This window comes from Eretmochelys imbricata, chromosome 20 (assembly GCF_965152235.1).
Source record: "Eretmochelys imbricata isolate rEreImb1 chromosome 20, rEreImb1.hap1, whole genome shotgun sequence".
In the NCBI taxonomy this organism is placed as follows: Eukaryota; Metazoa; Chordata; order Testudines; family Cheloniidae; genus Eretmochelys; species Eretmochelys imbricata.
In genome coordinates, this window is record NC_135591.1 from 484,236 (window position 1) to 498,801 (window position 14,566).

The window sequence follows — 14,566 nt, forward strand, 5'->3', positions numbered from 1 at the left end:
TCACCATTGTCTACATGTTTGTTGACTACCTCTAAGAATGATGACAGATGGGTGAGGCATGATTTCCCTTTACCAAAAACCATGTTGACGCTTTCCCAACAAATCATGTTCATCTATGTGTATGGTTAAATCTGTTCTTTATTATAGTTTCTACCACTTGCCTGGTACTGACATTAGGCTTACTGACCTGTAAGTGCCAGGATGGCTGCTGGAGCCTTTTTTTAATTTAAAGTGGAAGATAGCTAGTATGACATCAGTCATCCTCTACAAAAGCTGATTTAAATGATAGGTTACGTATCATAGTTAGTAGTTCAGAAGGAACTCAAATGTGAAATTGTAGAATTCTTGCGGGGATACCCTTGGGTCCTGGTGACTTATTGCTGTTTAATTTATCAGCGTTCCGAAACCACCTCTCCCGACACCTCAATCTGGGACAGTTTCTCAGATTTGTCACCTGAAAAGAACGGCTGCAGTTTGGGAATCTCCCTCAGCCTCAGCTAAACTAAGTTATGTTAAACTAAGGCACCGTTCAAGGTGAAGTTATCAGACAAAAAAGGGGGGAGGGGGTAGAGAGTGTTGTAGTAAATAAGGATACAGAGATCAGATGGTGTACCTACCCAACCTTCCTGATGTCTTTGGCATCAATCCCCCCCTTTATCAGCCCTCCCTGGTATGTTTAGAAATCAAGGCTAGGTCCTAGGCTTCTGTGAATTGTTGTTTATTGCCAACAACCTGCCTCTGTGTTATACTGAAAACAACCATGACAAAATCTTAACCTTAGTACTGAGCCATAACCCTAGGGGGTTTGGTAAGCCCAGGGTTCCCTCCACCCCACCTTCTGCACCGGGCGGAGGGGGGAGAAGAGCTCCCTGGCGCTCCCCAGTAGAAGTTGGTGCAATGAACCCAGTTACCTCCCCACCTTGCGGCTCTGGGCGGCAGGCGTGGTTGCTGGGGCGGCATGGGCCCGGCATGGCTTGAGGGGCAGGGCACCCTGGGGGGCAAGGCAGGTCAAGAGTTTCCAAAGCAAAAAAGGACCACGGAGCGGGACGGCGAGGGGTGCGGTTCCGGGCCGGGCCGGCGGGGGGCGCCAGGAGCCGGGTGCGGTTCCGGGCCGGGCCGGCGGGGGGCGCCAGGAGCCGGGTGCAGTTCCAGGCCGGGCCGGCAGGGGGCGCCGGGTGCGGTGCCGGGCCGGGCCGGCGGGGGCGCGCGGCGTCGGGCGCGGTTCCGGGCCGGGCCGGACCGGCGGGGGGCGCCGGGTGCGGTTCCGGGCCGGGCCGGCGGGGGCGCCGGGAGCCGGGTGCGGTTCCGGGCCGGGCCGGCGGGGGGCGCGCGGCGCCTGGTGCGGTTCCGGGCCGGCGGGGGCGCTCGGAGCCGGGTGCAGTTCCAGGCCGGGCCGGCGGGGGGCGCCGGAAGCCGGCTGCGGTTCCGGGCCGGGCCGGCGGGGGGCGCCGGCTGCAGTTCCAGGCCGGGCCGGCGGGGGCGCCGGGAGCCGGGTGCGGTTCCAGGCCGGGCCGGCAGGGGGCGCACGGCGCCGGGTGCAGTTCCGGGCCCGGCCGGCAGGGGGCGCCGGGTGCGGTGCCGGGCCGGGCCGGCAGGGGGCGCGCGGCGCCGGGTGCGGTTCCGGGCCGGGCCGGCAGGGGGCGCGCGGCGCTGCAGCCGGGCCCAGGCGGGCGGTGGCGCCGGGCCCCTCCCCCTCATGTGACCGCGGCGCTGGGGCTCAGCATGGCGGAGGCGGCGGCCGCTCCTGCTGCGCCCGGGATCCGGAGCCCCCAGCGCTGAGCCCGGCCCGGCCGCGCCTCCCCGTCCCCGACATGGCCGAGCCGGCAGGCGGGGGAGCCTGCTCCCTGCCCCGGGAGATCCGCGAGCAGCTGGCCGAGCTGGAGCTGGAGCTCTCCGAAGGTGGGGGTCGGTGTGGGGCGGGGGGCGGCAGGAGTGGGGCTCGGGGACGGGGTTGGGGGCAGATTGTGGGGCCGGGAGGGTCTCGGGATAGGTGTGGGGCTGAGCGGTGGGGTGGAGGAGGATAGGTGTGGGGTAGGGTTATGGCTGGGGGGGAGGAAGTTGGGGGTTGGGCTGGGGCTGGTGGGGGTAGGTGTGGGGCTGAGCACGGCGGGTAGGTGGGAGGTGAGTAGGTGTGGGGCTGGGAGGGGTTGGGGAAAGTGGGGGTGGGTGTATGGCTGGGGTTGGCTTAGGGGGCAGGGAGGGGCTCGGGATAGGTGTGGGGCTGAGCGGTGGGGTGGAGGGGGATAGGTGTGGGGTAGGGTTATGGCTGGGGGGGAGGAAGTTGGGGGTTGGGCTGGGGCTGGTGGGGGTAGGTGTGGGGCTGAGCACGGCGGGTAGGTGGGAGGTGAGTAGGTGTGGGGCTGGGAGGGGTTGGGGTAAGTGGGGGTGGGTGTATGGCTGGGGTTGGCTTAGGGGGCAGGGAGGGGCTCGGGATAGGTGTGGGGCTGAGCGGTGGGGTGGAGGAGGATAGGTGTGGGGTAGGGTTATGGCTGGGGGGGGAGGAAGTTGGGGGTTGGGCTGGGGCTGGTGGGGGTAGGTGTGGGGCTGAGCACGGCGGGTAGGTGGGAGGTGAGTAGGTGTGGGGCTGGGAGTGGTTGGGGTAAGTGGGGGTGGGTGTATGGCTGGGGTTGGCTTAGGGGGCAGGGAGGGGCTCGGGATAGGTGTGGGGCTGAGCGGTGGGGTGGAGGGGGATAGGTGTGGGGTAGGGTTATGGCTGGGGGGGAGGAAGTTGGGGGTTGGGCTGGGGCTGGTGGGGGTAGGTGTGGGGCTGAGTACGGCGGGTAGGTGGGAGGTGAGTAGGTGTGGGGCTGGGAGGGGTTGGGGTAAGGGGGGTGGGTGTATGGCTGGGGTTGGCTTAGGGGGCAGGGAGGGGCTCGGGATAGGTGTGGGGCTGAGCGGTGGGGTGGAGGGGGATAAGTGTGGGGTAGGGTTGTGGCTGGTGGGTGGAAGTTGGGGGTTGGACTGTGGCTGGGGGGCAGTCAGTGTGGGGCAGGGAGTCTTCTCTGGTCCCTTGCTTGGGGTGGGGAGGCTGGAGGCTCCCCTTACTGGCCCTTCTGTGTTCTCCTCCTTTTCCTCTTGTCCTCTCACAGGACGTTTAGAGGATTTCTTCATTCCCCTCAATCTCCTTGCCATGCTCTTCCTGGCTGCGGGAGGAGCTAGTGGAGGGTGACTGGTCTGGGTTTTGGGGAGCCCCCAGGCTGTGGGGGCAGTGGATGGAAGTGTTGGGGGAGCCCCCAGGTGGCTAGGGATTGTGGGGGGTTAATTGGGATAAATCCCCTTCACATGCTAAAACCTGCTTGTGTCTGTTTCGGTGGGGTGGGCAAATATTTGTGAGCCTCCCTTCTGCCTTCTCACAGACAGGCTGTGTTGCGCGGGGCGGGGGGTTTAGCTGGGCCTATCTCCTTTATAGTGGGATGACCCAGTGTGTCCTTTTTTCTGGTGTTTGAATGTGCTCCTCTTGGTACTCTCAAGCTGTGTTTAATGGGGTGAATCCCAGTGGTACGCTCATCCCGCATGCATCTTTTTAGATTTCACCACCCAGGCTCGCCATGCTTGTAGCCTGTCTGTCCTCTAATTTCTCCCATGTACACAGCCAGCATGTGTGTTGTGGCCAGTTTTTGCAGCACCCTCACCTTTGAGATGTAGTCTAGCATCCCTTAAATGTTAGTCTCTTCGAGTCTAATGTTCCTGACTTACGGTGCTCTGCTGATTTTCCTGCAAAAGTCTGAGGGGAGCTGTGGGTAGCTTAGAAGATGATTTCATCCTTCCAAAGCCCTGGAGAGAAAACTTTAGGGAACAATCATGTGCAAACCTCCAAGGGTGCATATGTGGAGTGCCCTATGGGTCTTATCTAAGCCCTAACTGATGATTGTTTATAGTTTGGGACTGACAATTCTCAGGTTTTCTTACAGATGTTTTCTTCTTTGTTTGCTACCCTCATGAATTTTAAAAGCTGTTTTAAGGATTTTGAGGGGAGCAGAGACTGGAGAAAATCAATGGTGGGGGAGGGGGAGAGAAGCTTTGGATAAAAATGGAAAAAATACAGCATAATGTTCTCTCCATATGACCTGAGCAAGTTGTTTCATGCAGCCATAATCAGTTCACACAAAGTTCCTGTTTATATTGAAAACAAAACCTTAACTTGTGTTTGAGACATGAATGTGACATTTCCTCTTCCCTTTAAATGTACATAGGGTGTTTTCTGTGCCCTAGTATCTAGGTTGTTGCCATCAGTATGGCTGTGTTGTAAATTTCTTCTGCTAGATCTGTACTTTAATATTTCTGTCAGGCAAGAGAAATGTGTTGGAATCTGGGGTGGGTAGATGAATCTCGTGAAGGAAATGGCTATATTTTACAGATTGAAATGCTCTATCCATTGCAAGTTACTGGGTTCCATTCAGGTTTCAGAGTAACAGCCGTGTTAGTCTGTATTTGCAAAAAGAACAGGCGGACTTTTGGCACCTTAGAGACTAACCAATTTATTTGAGCATAAGCTTTCGTGAGCTACAGCTCACTTCATCAGATGCACTGGTTCAATTCAGGAATTGCTAAGTAACATTTCTTGGCTGGCAGGAGGACTGACTAGATAGTCATAATGGTCCCTTCTGGCTTCAAGGTGCTGATCATCTTAAATGCACATAGACTTGGATGAGGGTTGGCACTCAGCATCTTGCAGGATGAAAAGTGTCCTGTAGCAGCATGAAGATAGCACTTCTCAGTTGAAGCCATTTGTTAGGAGCCTTTTAATGCTGGTTTTTGTTTTGCCAGGTACTGTTCAGAAACACTTTATTTAAGCATTTAACTAGAGTGGTAATCCTATCTGGTGTTAACGTTTATGGACTGTTTGACAGTGTGAAGTACTGAGGAATTGTCCTTTTTGATGCCCTTGGATATCTCATGTAGAAGAACTCTTAATTGCAGAATTTACTGGAACATTCTGCTGCTGGGAAAGCATTTGTGTTTTGTAGTGTGTGTAACTTATTTCTCATGATATTAAAGAAAAGGCTAACCCTCTGCATAGTGTAACTTTTTGATACATACTGTCATGCTCTTCGAAAACCTTGTCCTGTTGCTGTACTTTCTGATCTTGAGGCTGTTGAAACTGCAACACAAAGCAGCATGAAGCCTTAAGCTGCTTGAATTGTTTGCATACATTTTTTATGGTTCTGCATACTTTGAATATTGGGTGTTTCTTTGCAGAATCTTTTGCTTGCCACTTACATCTTTGCGGCTGGCATTTAACTCCTATTATATTTTGCTTGAAAATCTTCCTAAGGAGCACTCGCTTGTTGCTTTTTTTTTTAAGCATGAGAGTCTGATGTCTAAACAGTATATGTAGAGAAATAACATTCTGCATAAAGGGACAAGGTCAGACTAAAAACTATCTTGGTTCAGTTACAATAGTACATTAAATGAAAGCCTGTCTCCTAAGTAACTCCCCCTTGCTCCCGCCCCCAAATTGTGGAACTAACATGTTTGATATTGCATTGTTTGCTCTGTGAGTGTGTTATACCCCCTCCCCCACCCTGTGTCTGTCTTGTCTGTTTAGGTTGTCAATGGTTTGAGGCAGGGACTGTTTACTGTTGTGTTTGTACAGTGCCTAGCACAATGGGGCCCCATTCTTGGCCCTTAGGGTTTACTGTAATAAATATGATTATTAATAAGAATAACGCTAAATTTTAAGGAAGAAATTTTCAAAGAAGTCTAAAGGAGTTAGGTGCTTTGTCATTATGCACTAGACCAGTGCTGCGTACATTGCAGTTTAATATGAGGTTTGGCTTAATCACCACCTTTTTAACAGACTTTAAGGTCCTGATCCTGCAAACTTCTCCTCTCTCTGAAGCCAACAGGTGCAGTGGCCTGCCTGACAAAGCAGCCTAAAGCTTCTTGAAAATGTCCCTTAACTGATATCTTGTTTCTGAGACAATTGGGGCCTGACTTATACTGCCTATTGACTTGCTCAGCACTTTTGAAGGTGCTCAGCATCTCTTGAAAATAAGTCCCTCTGCTGAGTTAAGATTAGAGACTTTAATATGAGCTTCTCTGTTACTTTGATCTGCATAATCCTGGGTCTGTGTGCATAGTGAACACCATTGCATGTGAGAGCTGTATTAAAAAGGCAACATTAATAACTTTTGAGGGTAACCAGTCTGTCCTTGTGTAAACAAAAGGAATCCAGTTCTTTCTCCTTGCATCTGCTTTTATCTCTGCGTTTCATTGTGAGGTGGTGGTTGTTTACCTTCTGGGTGTTTCTAGTGGGGATTCTGAATAGGGCACCACAACAGGTTAACTCTCCCCATTTCTGAAAAGGGAGAGGAGCAGAACCTGTGGGGAGAGTGCATATGAACATCAAGTCATGCATGAGGGATGCGCAGCATTGTTTAATTCCTGGTATTATGTGTCATGGAGAGGTGTGGGACAATGTTGTGCTATTGTCACTGGGTTTCTTCAGGTCACCTCTTATGGCTTGTTTTTGCACAGTGTTAGGTAACTGTTAGCCTACATGGTATGGGGTATTTATAACTCTGACAAAGAAAATGCAATAGTAAACCTAATCTGGCACCATGCATGGAAGAGATGCTGCATCAGCATGTGAGCTGCAAAATGGAACAGAAGGATTATTTTAAATACATACAGAAAATGGAAATTGTGGGCTTCCTTAAGGAACAGTCTGTGTGGCAAAAGCAATAGGACTAATTAAGCCTCTGTTCTCTGCAGATCATTTCTGACCAAACCTTGTGGTCAAAATGGAAAGGTCAGAAGCCCAATCCCTCAGTACACACACAACTTCTGGGCAAAGCACTAGAAGACATTTCATAGAGTAGCTCTGCGGTTGCCCCGTGCCTTGTTGCAGAAGTATCTTCAAATATGTCATCAATGCTTCTGATCTGCTTGTGGCAGTAGGAACTGCTGGTAGATCTGTTGTTGCTATGAATGTTACTAGAAATACTCTCCTTGTCAATGGCGGGAACAGCTTCTTTTGCCTTTTTTCATTTGTTTAGTATTCCATTGCACATCTCCTGTAAGTTCCTTGGAGAAGGGACCTGGTCTCCCCCATGTTAACCCGCTATGTTATAAACAATAAATGAACCATTATAAATGTGTCAGTGACCCGTGGGTACTTACATCTTGTTCTTCCTTCTCTAACTCCTAATTTTTATCCGCCTCTTACACCAGATCTATACTACAGACCTATATCTGTATAACAACATTGCTCGGGTGTGAAAAATCCATACCCTTGAGTGATGTAGTTACACTGACCTAACCCTTTGTGTAGACAGCGCTATGCCAATGGGAGAAGCTCTCCCGTCAGTGTAGGAGTGTCTTCCATAAAGCGCCACAGCAGTGCGTGGCTGTACGTGAAGACAAGCCCCCAGTAACACCTGTATTTCACATCAGTAATGATGTGAAGTACTACTTTGAATTTTCATCTACTGCTCTTTAATGAGATAAAATCCTCAGCACTTCAACTTAGACAAAAGCTATTGATCTGCTTCCCCATCCTTGACTGAAGCTCAAAAGAATGAACAGTTTCACGTTTCCATTAGAAATTGGCACGCTGTTTTACACTTCTGCCAGCTGAGGTGCTGCACCTGGAGTGTGTTTTTGGGGCCACTCTGGATGTTCGTACTTAAAATGTTCTCCTGGATTTCTGTGGAAAGTGCTCCCACTTCATCCCCTAATTAAGATCTCTTGCCCTCTGTAAGTTTGGCCTCAGTCAAATACAATGTTAGCAGAAGTGTCTCTTTGGCACTGAATTAGAATGTGTTCAGTAGAAGAATACATCCTGAAAGAGCTCTGTGTATCTTAGGGTTTCTACAGTATCATTTGTTCCCTTAGCTCAGAGAATTGATAAAGGTGAAAGGCTCCGTATGCCATTAAGCTTGACCTGATCTCAGCAGCTGGAAATGGTTACTTTCTTTGGCGATGTGTGTTACCTGATCTATTAACTGTGTATTGATTATCTGAGACTTCCCAATTGACAGATTAATACTCTGAGGTTTGACAAGCTTCAGTTTCAAGAGTAGGCCCAGAGCTGTTAGAATTATGGTTAAATTGGAAACTCCAATGTGCATGGTTGGAACATACTTATGAAAAAAGCTTTTGAATTTTCAATCGTTTTATTTGCACAATCAGTGAACACACAAAGTAATGCAATATTAGCTTTACATCCAGTGTTGTGCCATACACGTTCTCCCCCAGTTCTGATCTAGGAGTAAAGAGACAGGTGGAGTTCTATGAGAGTCCTGTCCTATCCCTGGCATGCCAAATGGCCGAAGTCTCAATGGACTAAACTGGGGTTAGGCCTGTTATAGTATCCAATGGCTTCCATGAATATTCGTAGGAGTATTTGGCCTCCTTTGCCCATAACTAACTTCCTCACCCTAATAATATTGGGATGTCCTTATCCTATAGGCTAGTATATTAATTATCTCAAATTTATTAGCATATATGTCAGTTGGTTACTATAGCAATTTTGTGGTTGTCTGCTGATACTCCTATCCCAAAATACCCTAACCGGCATTAGCTGACTTCTTGAGGGTACCTGTCAGCATATTATGCTAGACATCAGCAGAATTACGTATTGCAAAATTATATCGTATGCTGCTATCTTGTGACTTAGGGTCACTGTTGGTCAGCTTTCTTTTGCTAAGGCTTATAGGCCTAACTTCCTATGCTAACTGCTTAAGCTACTATCTTACGTGCCTGTGGGCTTTGTACCTGTATCTTACTATATCTTAGCTTTATGCTTAAAATCTGACTTTAAACCTGTAAGTAACCCATAAACTACATCTGTGTGGATTGAGTTGGTGCTGGTCCTGGCAGAGAGGAGCCCATGTTAGAAAGTCTCTCACACCCTTAGGCCCTCATATCCTTGCTCCTTTCTGCAGTGGTCCAGCCATATAGGACGGAGAACCTGTCATGGACTCCCAGGTCTTATGGGAAGAGGGGATATCTTTTCTCCCCAAAAGGTGCCTTTCTGAAGAATTCCAGAGTCTGGACTGGCTAATCTGCTCAGTTGCTGGTACAGTAGAACCTCAGAATTACGAACACCTCGGGGATGGAGGTTGTTCGTAACTCCAAACAAAACATTATGGTGGTTCTTTCAAAAGTTTACAACTGAACATTGACTTAATACAACTGTGAAACTTTACTATGAAGAAGACAAACACTGCTTTAACCATCTTTATTTAAACAAAACAAGCACAGAAAGTTTTCTTACCTTGTCAAATCTTTTTTTAAACTTCCCCCTTATTTTTTTAGTAGTCTACATTTAACACAGTACTGTACTGTATTTGTTTTTGTTTTGTGTCTGCTGCTGCCTGATTGCATGCTTCTGGTTCCAGATGAGGGGTGTGGTTGACTGGTCAGTTCGTATCTCTGGTGTTCATAACTCTGAGGTTCTACTGTATGTTCAGGAGCAGGTTGATGTATGACTTAGGAGGGAGAAGAATATATGGTGCATTAATTCCATTTTTACATAAAAATGTTAGTGTTAAAGCACTCTATCATTGAGGCTGGGGCTGTTCTTTCTAGGCAAAATTCTCTCGCGCTACTTTTCATTCAGGCTCCATCCCAGCTGTGTTAGAGGGACAAAGGGGGCAAGATATGAAGAGGCTAGGGCAGGGAAGAGGACACATTTTCAAAAGATCAGTGAGACGTAGTTACAGGGAAGCAGCTTCCTCCATCTGGAGCTCCAGAGGAGTTGGGTCAGCTGGAGAGGGAGGCCTGTGCTAGGCCTGTAATTATCATGCGCCTCAAGCGGATTCATGTCATATAATACAAGCTGCGAGGCTGTTGCACTGTTCCGTAATGTGGTTATAACATAGGCGAGGCTGAACTGTTAAACACCCCCCTGTGACGTGACGTAACTTGTAGCGTTTAAATGCAGGCCCAGAGTTCTCCTGCTTGCATATCGGACGTTAGATGCTTCAGAACGTGGCCTGATATTCAGTGATGATGTACGCTTGCTGTGGGCGCTCAGCACCACTCAGAATCTTATTTAGGCCCCCAACTTCGCAAATGATGCCCAGTGCTTTCGTTCTGGGTGACCATGCCAAGTCACAGCTGTACTAGCTACAATTTTGTTGTAATACAGTTGCTCTTAACCAAGCTTCCCTGACTAGTGTGGACAAGACAAGGCTAGCCCAAACTGCACACCAGCCCTCCCAGGCCTTGTCACACTTTTCTTCACGCTTCCCAATGGTGTAGACAGACAGCTGGTCTTTTAACCCCCATGACAGCTACACCTGCTCTGTGCAGGGGTAGATGATGTAGTGGCGTATGTGCCAATGGCTGGTCTTCATTCCCACTTCCACTGTGTAAAATTCTAAGGAAAATGTAGAGACAGCCCTAGCAGTGCAAGGTATTGTGTATAGCAGTTTTAAAACAAGACTTGGACAGCAAGAAACCCCATCGTCTTGGTCACTGGTAGAACCTTGCTAGCAATAATGGTGTCTAAGCGTGAGTGTGGCCATCACAGACTGTGATTGCCAGTGCTACAAAACTGACCAGGTTTAAAGAACAGTAATTTGAGTCACTGTGGACTTCACTGAGTGCGTGGGATCCATTTGTGTTACAGCTAAGCTTAAGCCCCCTGTGCTCTTGGTTCAGTCATGGTCACACAGCAGTTCTTGCCCCAGGCCCCTTAGACGTGGAACCATCCACTGCAAACTGAAATATGTGGTGAGCGCCTTTCAGCTAAGTGGATGGATTTGGAGATATTCATTCCAGAGGCTGTCTTCAGCCTCTTCCTCTGTGACCTGTTGTCTTGAGCTGGCATTGCCATATGCCATTCCATATGGCTAGACAGAAGAGGGATGCTGGTAGGAGCAGGGGAGGGTCTCTGTTGGGTAAGGTAGCCGGGTCTCTGTAAGAGCTCAGGAAGGTGGTGTGGTCATCAGCATGCTAAGGAATTCTGGGTTAGGGCTTCAGAGCGCACATAGGAGTGAGCGTTCAGGAGGCTGTAGGGGTATTTCCCTCTCGGTCTCTGAAGGGTTCTCACCATTGAGTGCCCCTTTGTACAGCACCCAGCACAAATAAATGGAAAATGACAGTCTCTGCCCCAAAGAGCCTGAAGTTTAAAAGGTGAGATAACAGGTGGAGGAGACGAGCAAGAGGCTCTGGGTGGGGCTTGGAGAGAAGGGGTCATGCGTAATAGTGTGCGTAGTTCGAAGCCAATGGGGGCAGTAGTCACAACTCACCGCCTACTCATTATTCTTTGATTTCCTGGCTTCTTTAACCTCCCTTCCTTTCACCCTCCTGCCCCCTTCCCCAACTGAGCCACAGGTGAGACTGTGTTTAGCACTATGGGTTGACCTCTTTCCTAGAGGATTAAATGGTCAAGTCTCATAATGATAAATAGCCTTATTTGGCTGCCAGTTGCTGTTGGACCTTGGTTTCTGTCATCTCTGTTTTTAACTAATAAATGGATGTCTGTGTAGTGAATTTCAGCTTGTGCAACCCAGGAAGGAATTGGGGTGTGGCTGAGGGGGACCTGTCTCTCCTTAGGAACAGGCAGGAATTCCCCTGTTAGAGATTCAATGTGTGTCACTTTAATCTGATCTCATACTTGCTCTGAGCTGAGTGCTGCAGGGTCATTGTATCTTTGTGCTTGCTTCATGCTGTTGAAGGAGTTAAGGTTTCTGTTTACTTTTCTGGTTAAACATACATTTTGCTGTCTGGTCTGTAACTTCCAGTGTGGGTGTTTCTGTGAATGACTTCATGCACCTTTGTTTATTCCTCTTAGGGAGGGCTGTATCTTCCTGAGGAATCAAGAATGTATTTTTGCAGAGAAAGGTTTCATGTTAAATTTTTAGAGAGCAAGGTATAACAAGTGGTGCTGCAGGTCAGGATTGAGAGGTGTCAGGAGAGTGGTGGGGTTAGCCAGGGATGAGTTCTGCAGGGCGAGATGGAGATGTATTGATAGAACTGCATGGGAAACATGGGATGACTGTAGTTAATGGGATAGGGTCGTCATTTCCATTAGAATCAAAACTCACTGCAAAATCTTGATTTTCTTCTCATCTAATAAATTGTATTTAGCAATTTTCATCTCTCAGTCTGAAAGGTGGGTGAAAATTATTTTACAGCTGGAGAAACTGTGGCATGGAGATTAAGTGATTTAGGCAAAGTCACACAGCGAGGCTCTGGTAGGGCTTGCAATAACTCAGATCTCCTGAATAATCTGTGTCCTAGTTATGGGGCCATACTGCTTTTATAATTCGTGTATGCAGTAACTGTGACATAGGTCTTGGGTTAGACAGAACTGGTTCAGTGGCGATTGTGATTAGCCCGCTTCTTTAATTTACCTGCAAGACTGACAATTGTTACTGAGTCTGCTGAGAACTCTGCATGCGGATTTGACGTGTCTGCAGCCTAAAAAGGGACAGTTGTGAAGCAGTGGTTTGAAATGCATAAACATCCTGTTTGAGTATGTCATGGGGGGTGTTATGCAAATCCAGAGAGCAGTATTCGCGCCTTTGTTGGTTTAAAGAAGATTCTGATAAGAGTCTGCAGTTCTGATTGTACTTTATTCTCTTGGGCCTTATAACCTGGGAAAGAGTGACACAGACATGGTTACACGTGGTTCTTAGCCAGTGTCAGTGGCTCAGCTGGAAAGAGGAAATACAGCCCAGAAATAATGCACGATGGAGAAGCAAAGAAACAAAGGGTATGTGTACATTGCGAAGTTGTCGACAAAACTTTTGTCTTTCACAGGTACTTTAAAAAGCCCCCCCATGAAAGACAAAAGTTTTGCGGACACAAGTGGCAGTGTGAGCGCTAACGTTGCTCGTGGGGCTGGAAGTATTTTGTCAGCAAAAGTGCCAACAAAGAGCATTTACACACGCTGACTTAGCAACAAGGCCATGTCGACACAGCCTTGTTGCTAAAATCTGTGTGGTGTAGACAAACCCAAATAGTCCCCATCACCAATGAATCAAACAGAAGGCCTGAAAGATCCCCTGAAAGTTATGCCATGCAGATGAGCAGAGCAGTGAAAACCATTAGAGGACTGGAGAGATTGATTTAAGAGTACAGATTGTAGATTGAAAGAACTAAATACATATAGCTTGGCTGGACTGTGGTTGTGGGGGAAATATTACTACCAACACATGTCTGAAGGGTGTAAACACCAAGGAGGAAAAGGGGGATCCAAGCTAGGGTGACTGAGAGTGGTGGGAGAAAATAAAGAATGCACCAGGTCTTTTAAATACTCAGCTGTACTGAAATAGGGGAGAGAAGACTATTGAAACCTTTGCTGGGAGATTTTATGCAGCCCTCAAGGTTAAGGGGAGATCCTGCACAGGCTGAGAGAACGGGCTGAGGGTCCCTTCTTCTATGAACTCAACACATAAATGTCTTCTGGCACAGAAGAGGAGCCTGTCTGTAACCAAGCTTTTGACAGTCCCTTACAATAACTTTGTGTTACATCCTGGTCCCTACATGAACACAAACTCGCTTAATACCCCTTTCTGAATGCTTCACACTTCAAGTACCTTTCATCTGAACATCTCTTCGTGCTCTGCAAACATTAAGTAATCCTCAGAACATCTTTGTGAGGCCCTGGCTTATGCATGTGGGGATATGAGTCACAGAGAGATGGATGACGTGAGTTTCCAAAGGTTATGCAGTGAGTCAGTGGCAAAGTTGGTTATGGAAATCAGGAGTTCTTACTGCCCATTCCCTGAAGACTAAATAATCCCAGGCAGTGACTTCTTTTTGGTTTCACTTTTCTTTGTAGTGAACATCAGCTCTATGATCTTAAACTGTGAATCTTGTGCTGATGAAAGATGTCAAAATGTCAGCCTTGGGGACTGAATCTTTCCTTCCCTCACCCCCTGAAAACATACAGCAATGGCTGGACAAGCCTCCCCAGAATGTACCCAGCATTCCTCACTCCCTGACGTGGAGGAGAGGGGAGCTTAGTCTCTATGGCCCATTCAGTCCTTCTTGTGTCTGAGACTGCCAGCCGGAGGGCCGATTTGTGGTGGTATCCTTTGGCGATGTGGACACCTTTCCACTAAGAACAGGACCTAGAGCACAGATTCACTCCAGGTAGGAGCCAGCAAGCAGTCATCAGATGATAACATCTCATGCTGGAAGTGGAAGGCATGATATCCCATTGCCATAGGTTTAGTAACTCGATCAGTTTGGGGGCGGGCGTGGGAATGTCTGGCTGTCTTCTCTGTCCAGCACGCTTGTTTGCTGTTTTCTTAGTTCTATATGTAGGGGTTTTTTTTAGGTTGGATAAAGGGGAAAATGACTGTTTTGTTTAGGCTGCCACTCTGACCATTTGCTCTGATGAGGAGTGGGAGGCTTTAAGGGGAGACTTCTCCCCATACCCCTCCTTTCTGGTGTGTTAATTTATAAATCCTTTTATTTTAGCAGCTTCAGATGATGTGAGTCAGGACTCTGCTTCTCTGGAGCCATATTGTAGCTGGAGCCAATCCCTCTCTCTTGAGAGGGGGGACATCTGGTAGCACTGATGATTCCTGGTTTGTCTTTGGGATCCTTACTGCCTCTAGCATGACTGGTACTTGCAGCTCGTCAGGATGCTCAGTCT

General features: G+C 48.5%; 1 protein-coding gene across 3 annotated transcripts in view; it reads left to right on the plus strand.

The window, feature by feature from the left end:
• The first annotated feature begins 1,717 nt into the window (after positions 1-1,717).
• Positions 1,718-14,566, plus strand: part of DIP2B (disco interacting protein 2 homolog B) — a 128,136-nt gene continuing 115,287 nt past the window's right edge. For all 3 annotated transcript variants that reach the window (XM_077838812.1, XM_077838813.1, XM_077838815.1), the window contains exon 1: positions 1,718-1,899. In XM_077838812.1, the coding sequence (XP_077694938.1) occupies positions 1,812-1,899 (88 nt within the window). In that variant the 5' untranslated portion in view covers positions 1,718-1,811. The remainder of the gene's footprint in view (positions 1,900-14,566) is intronic.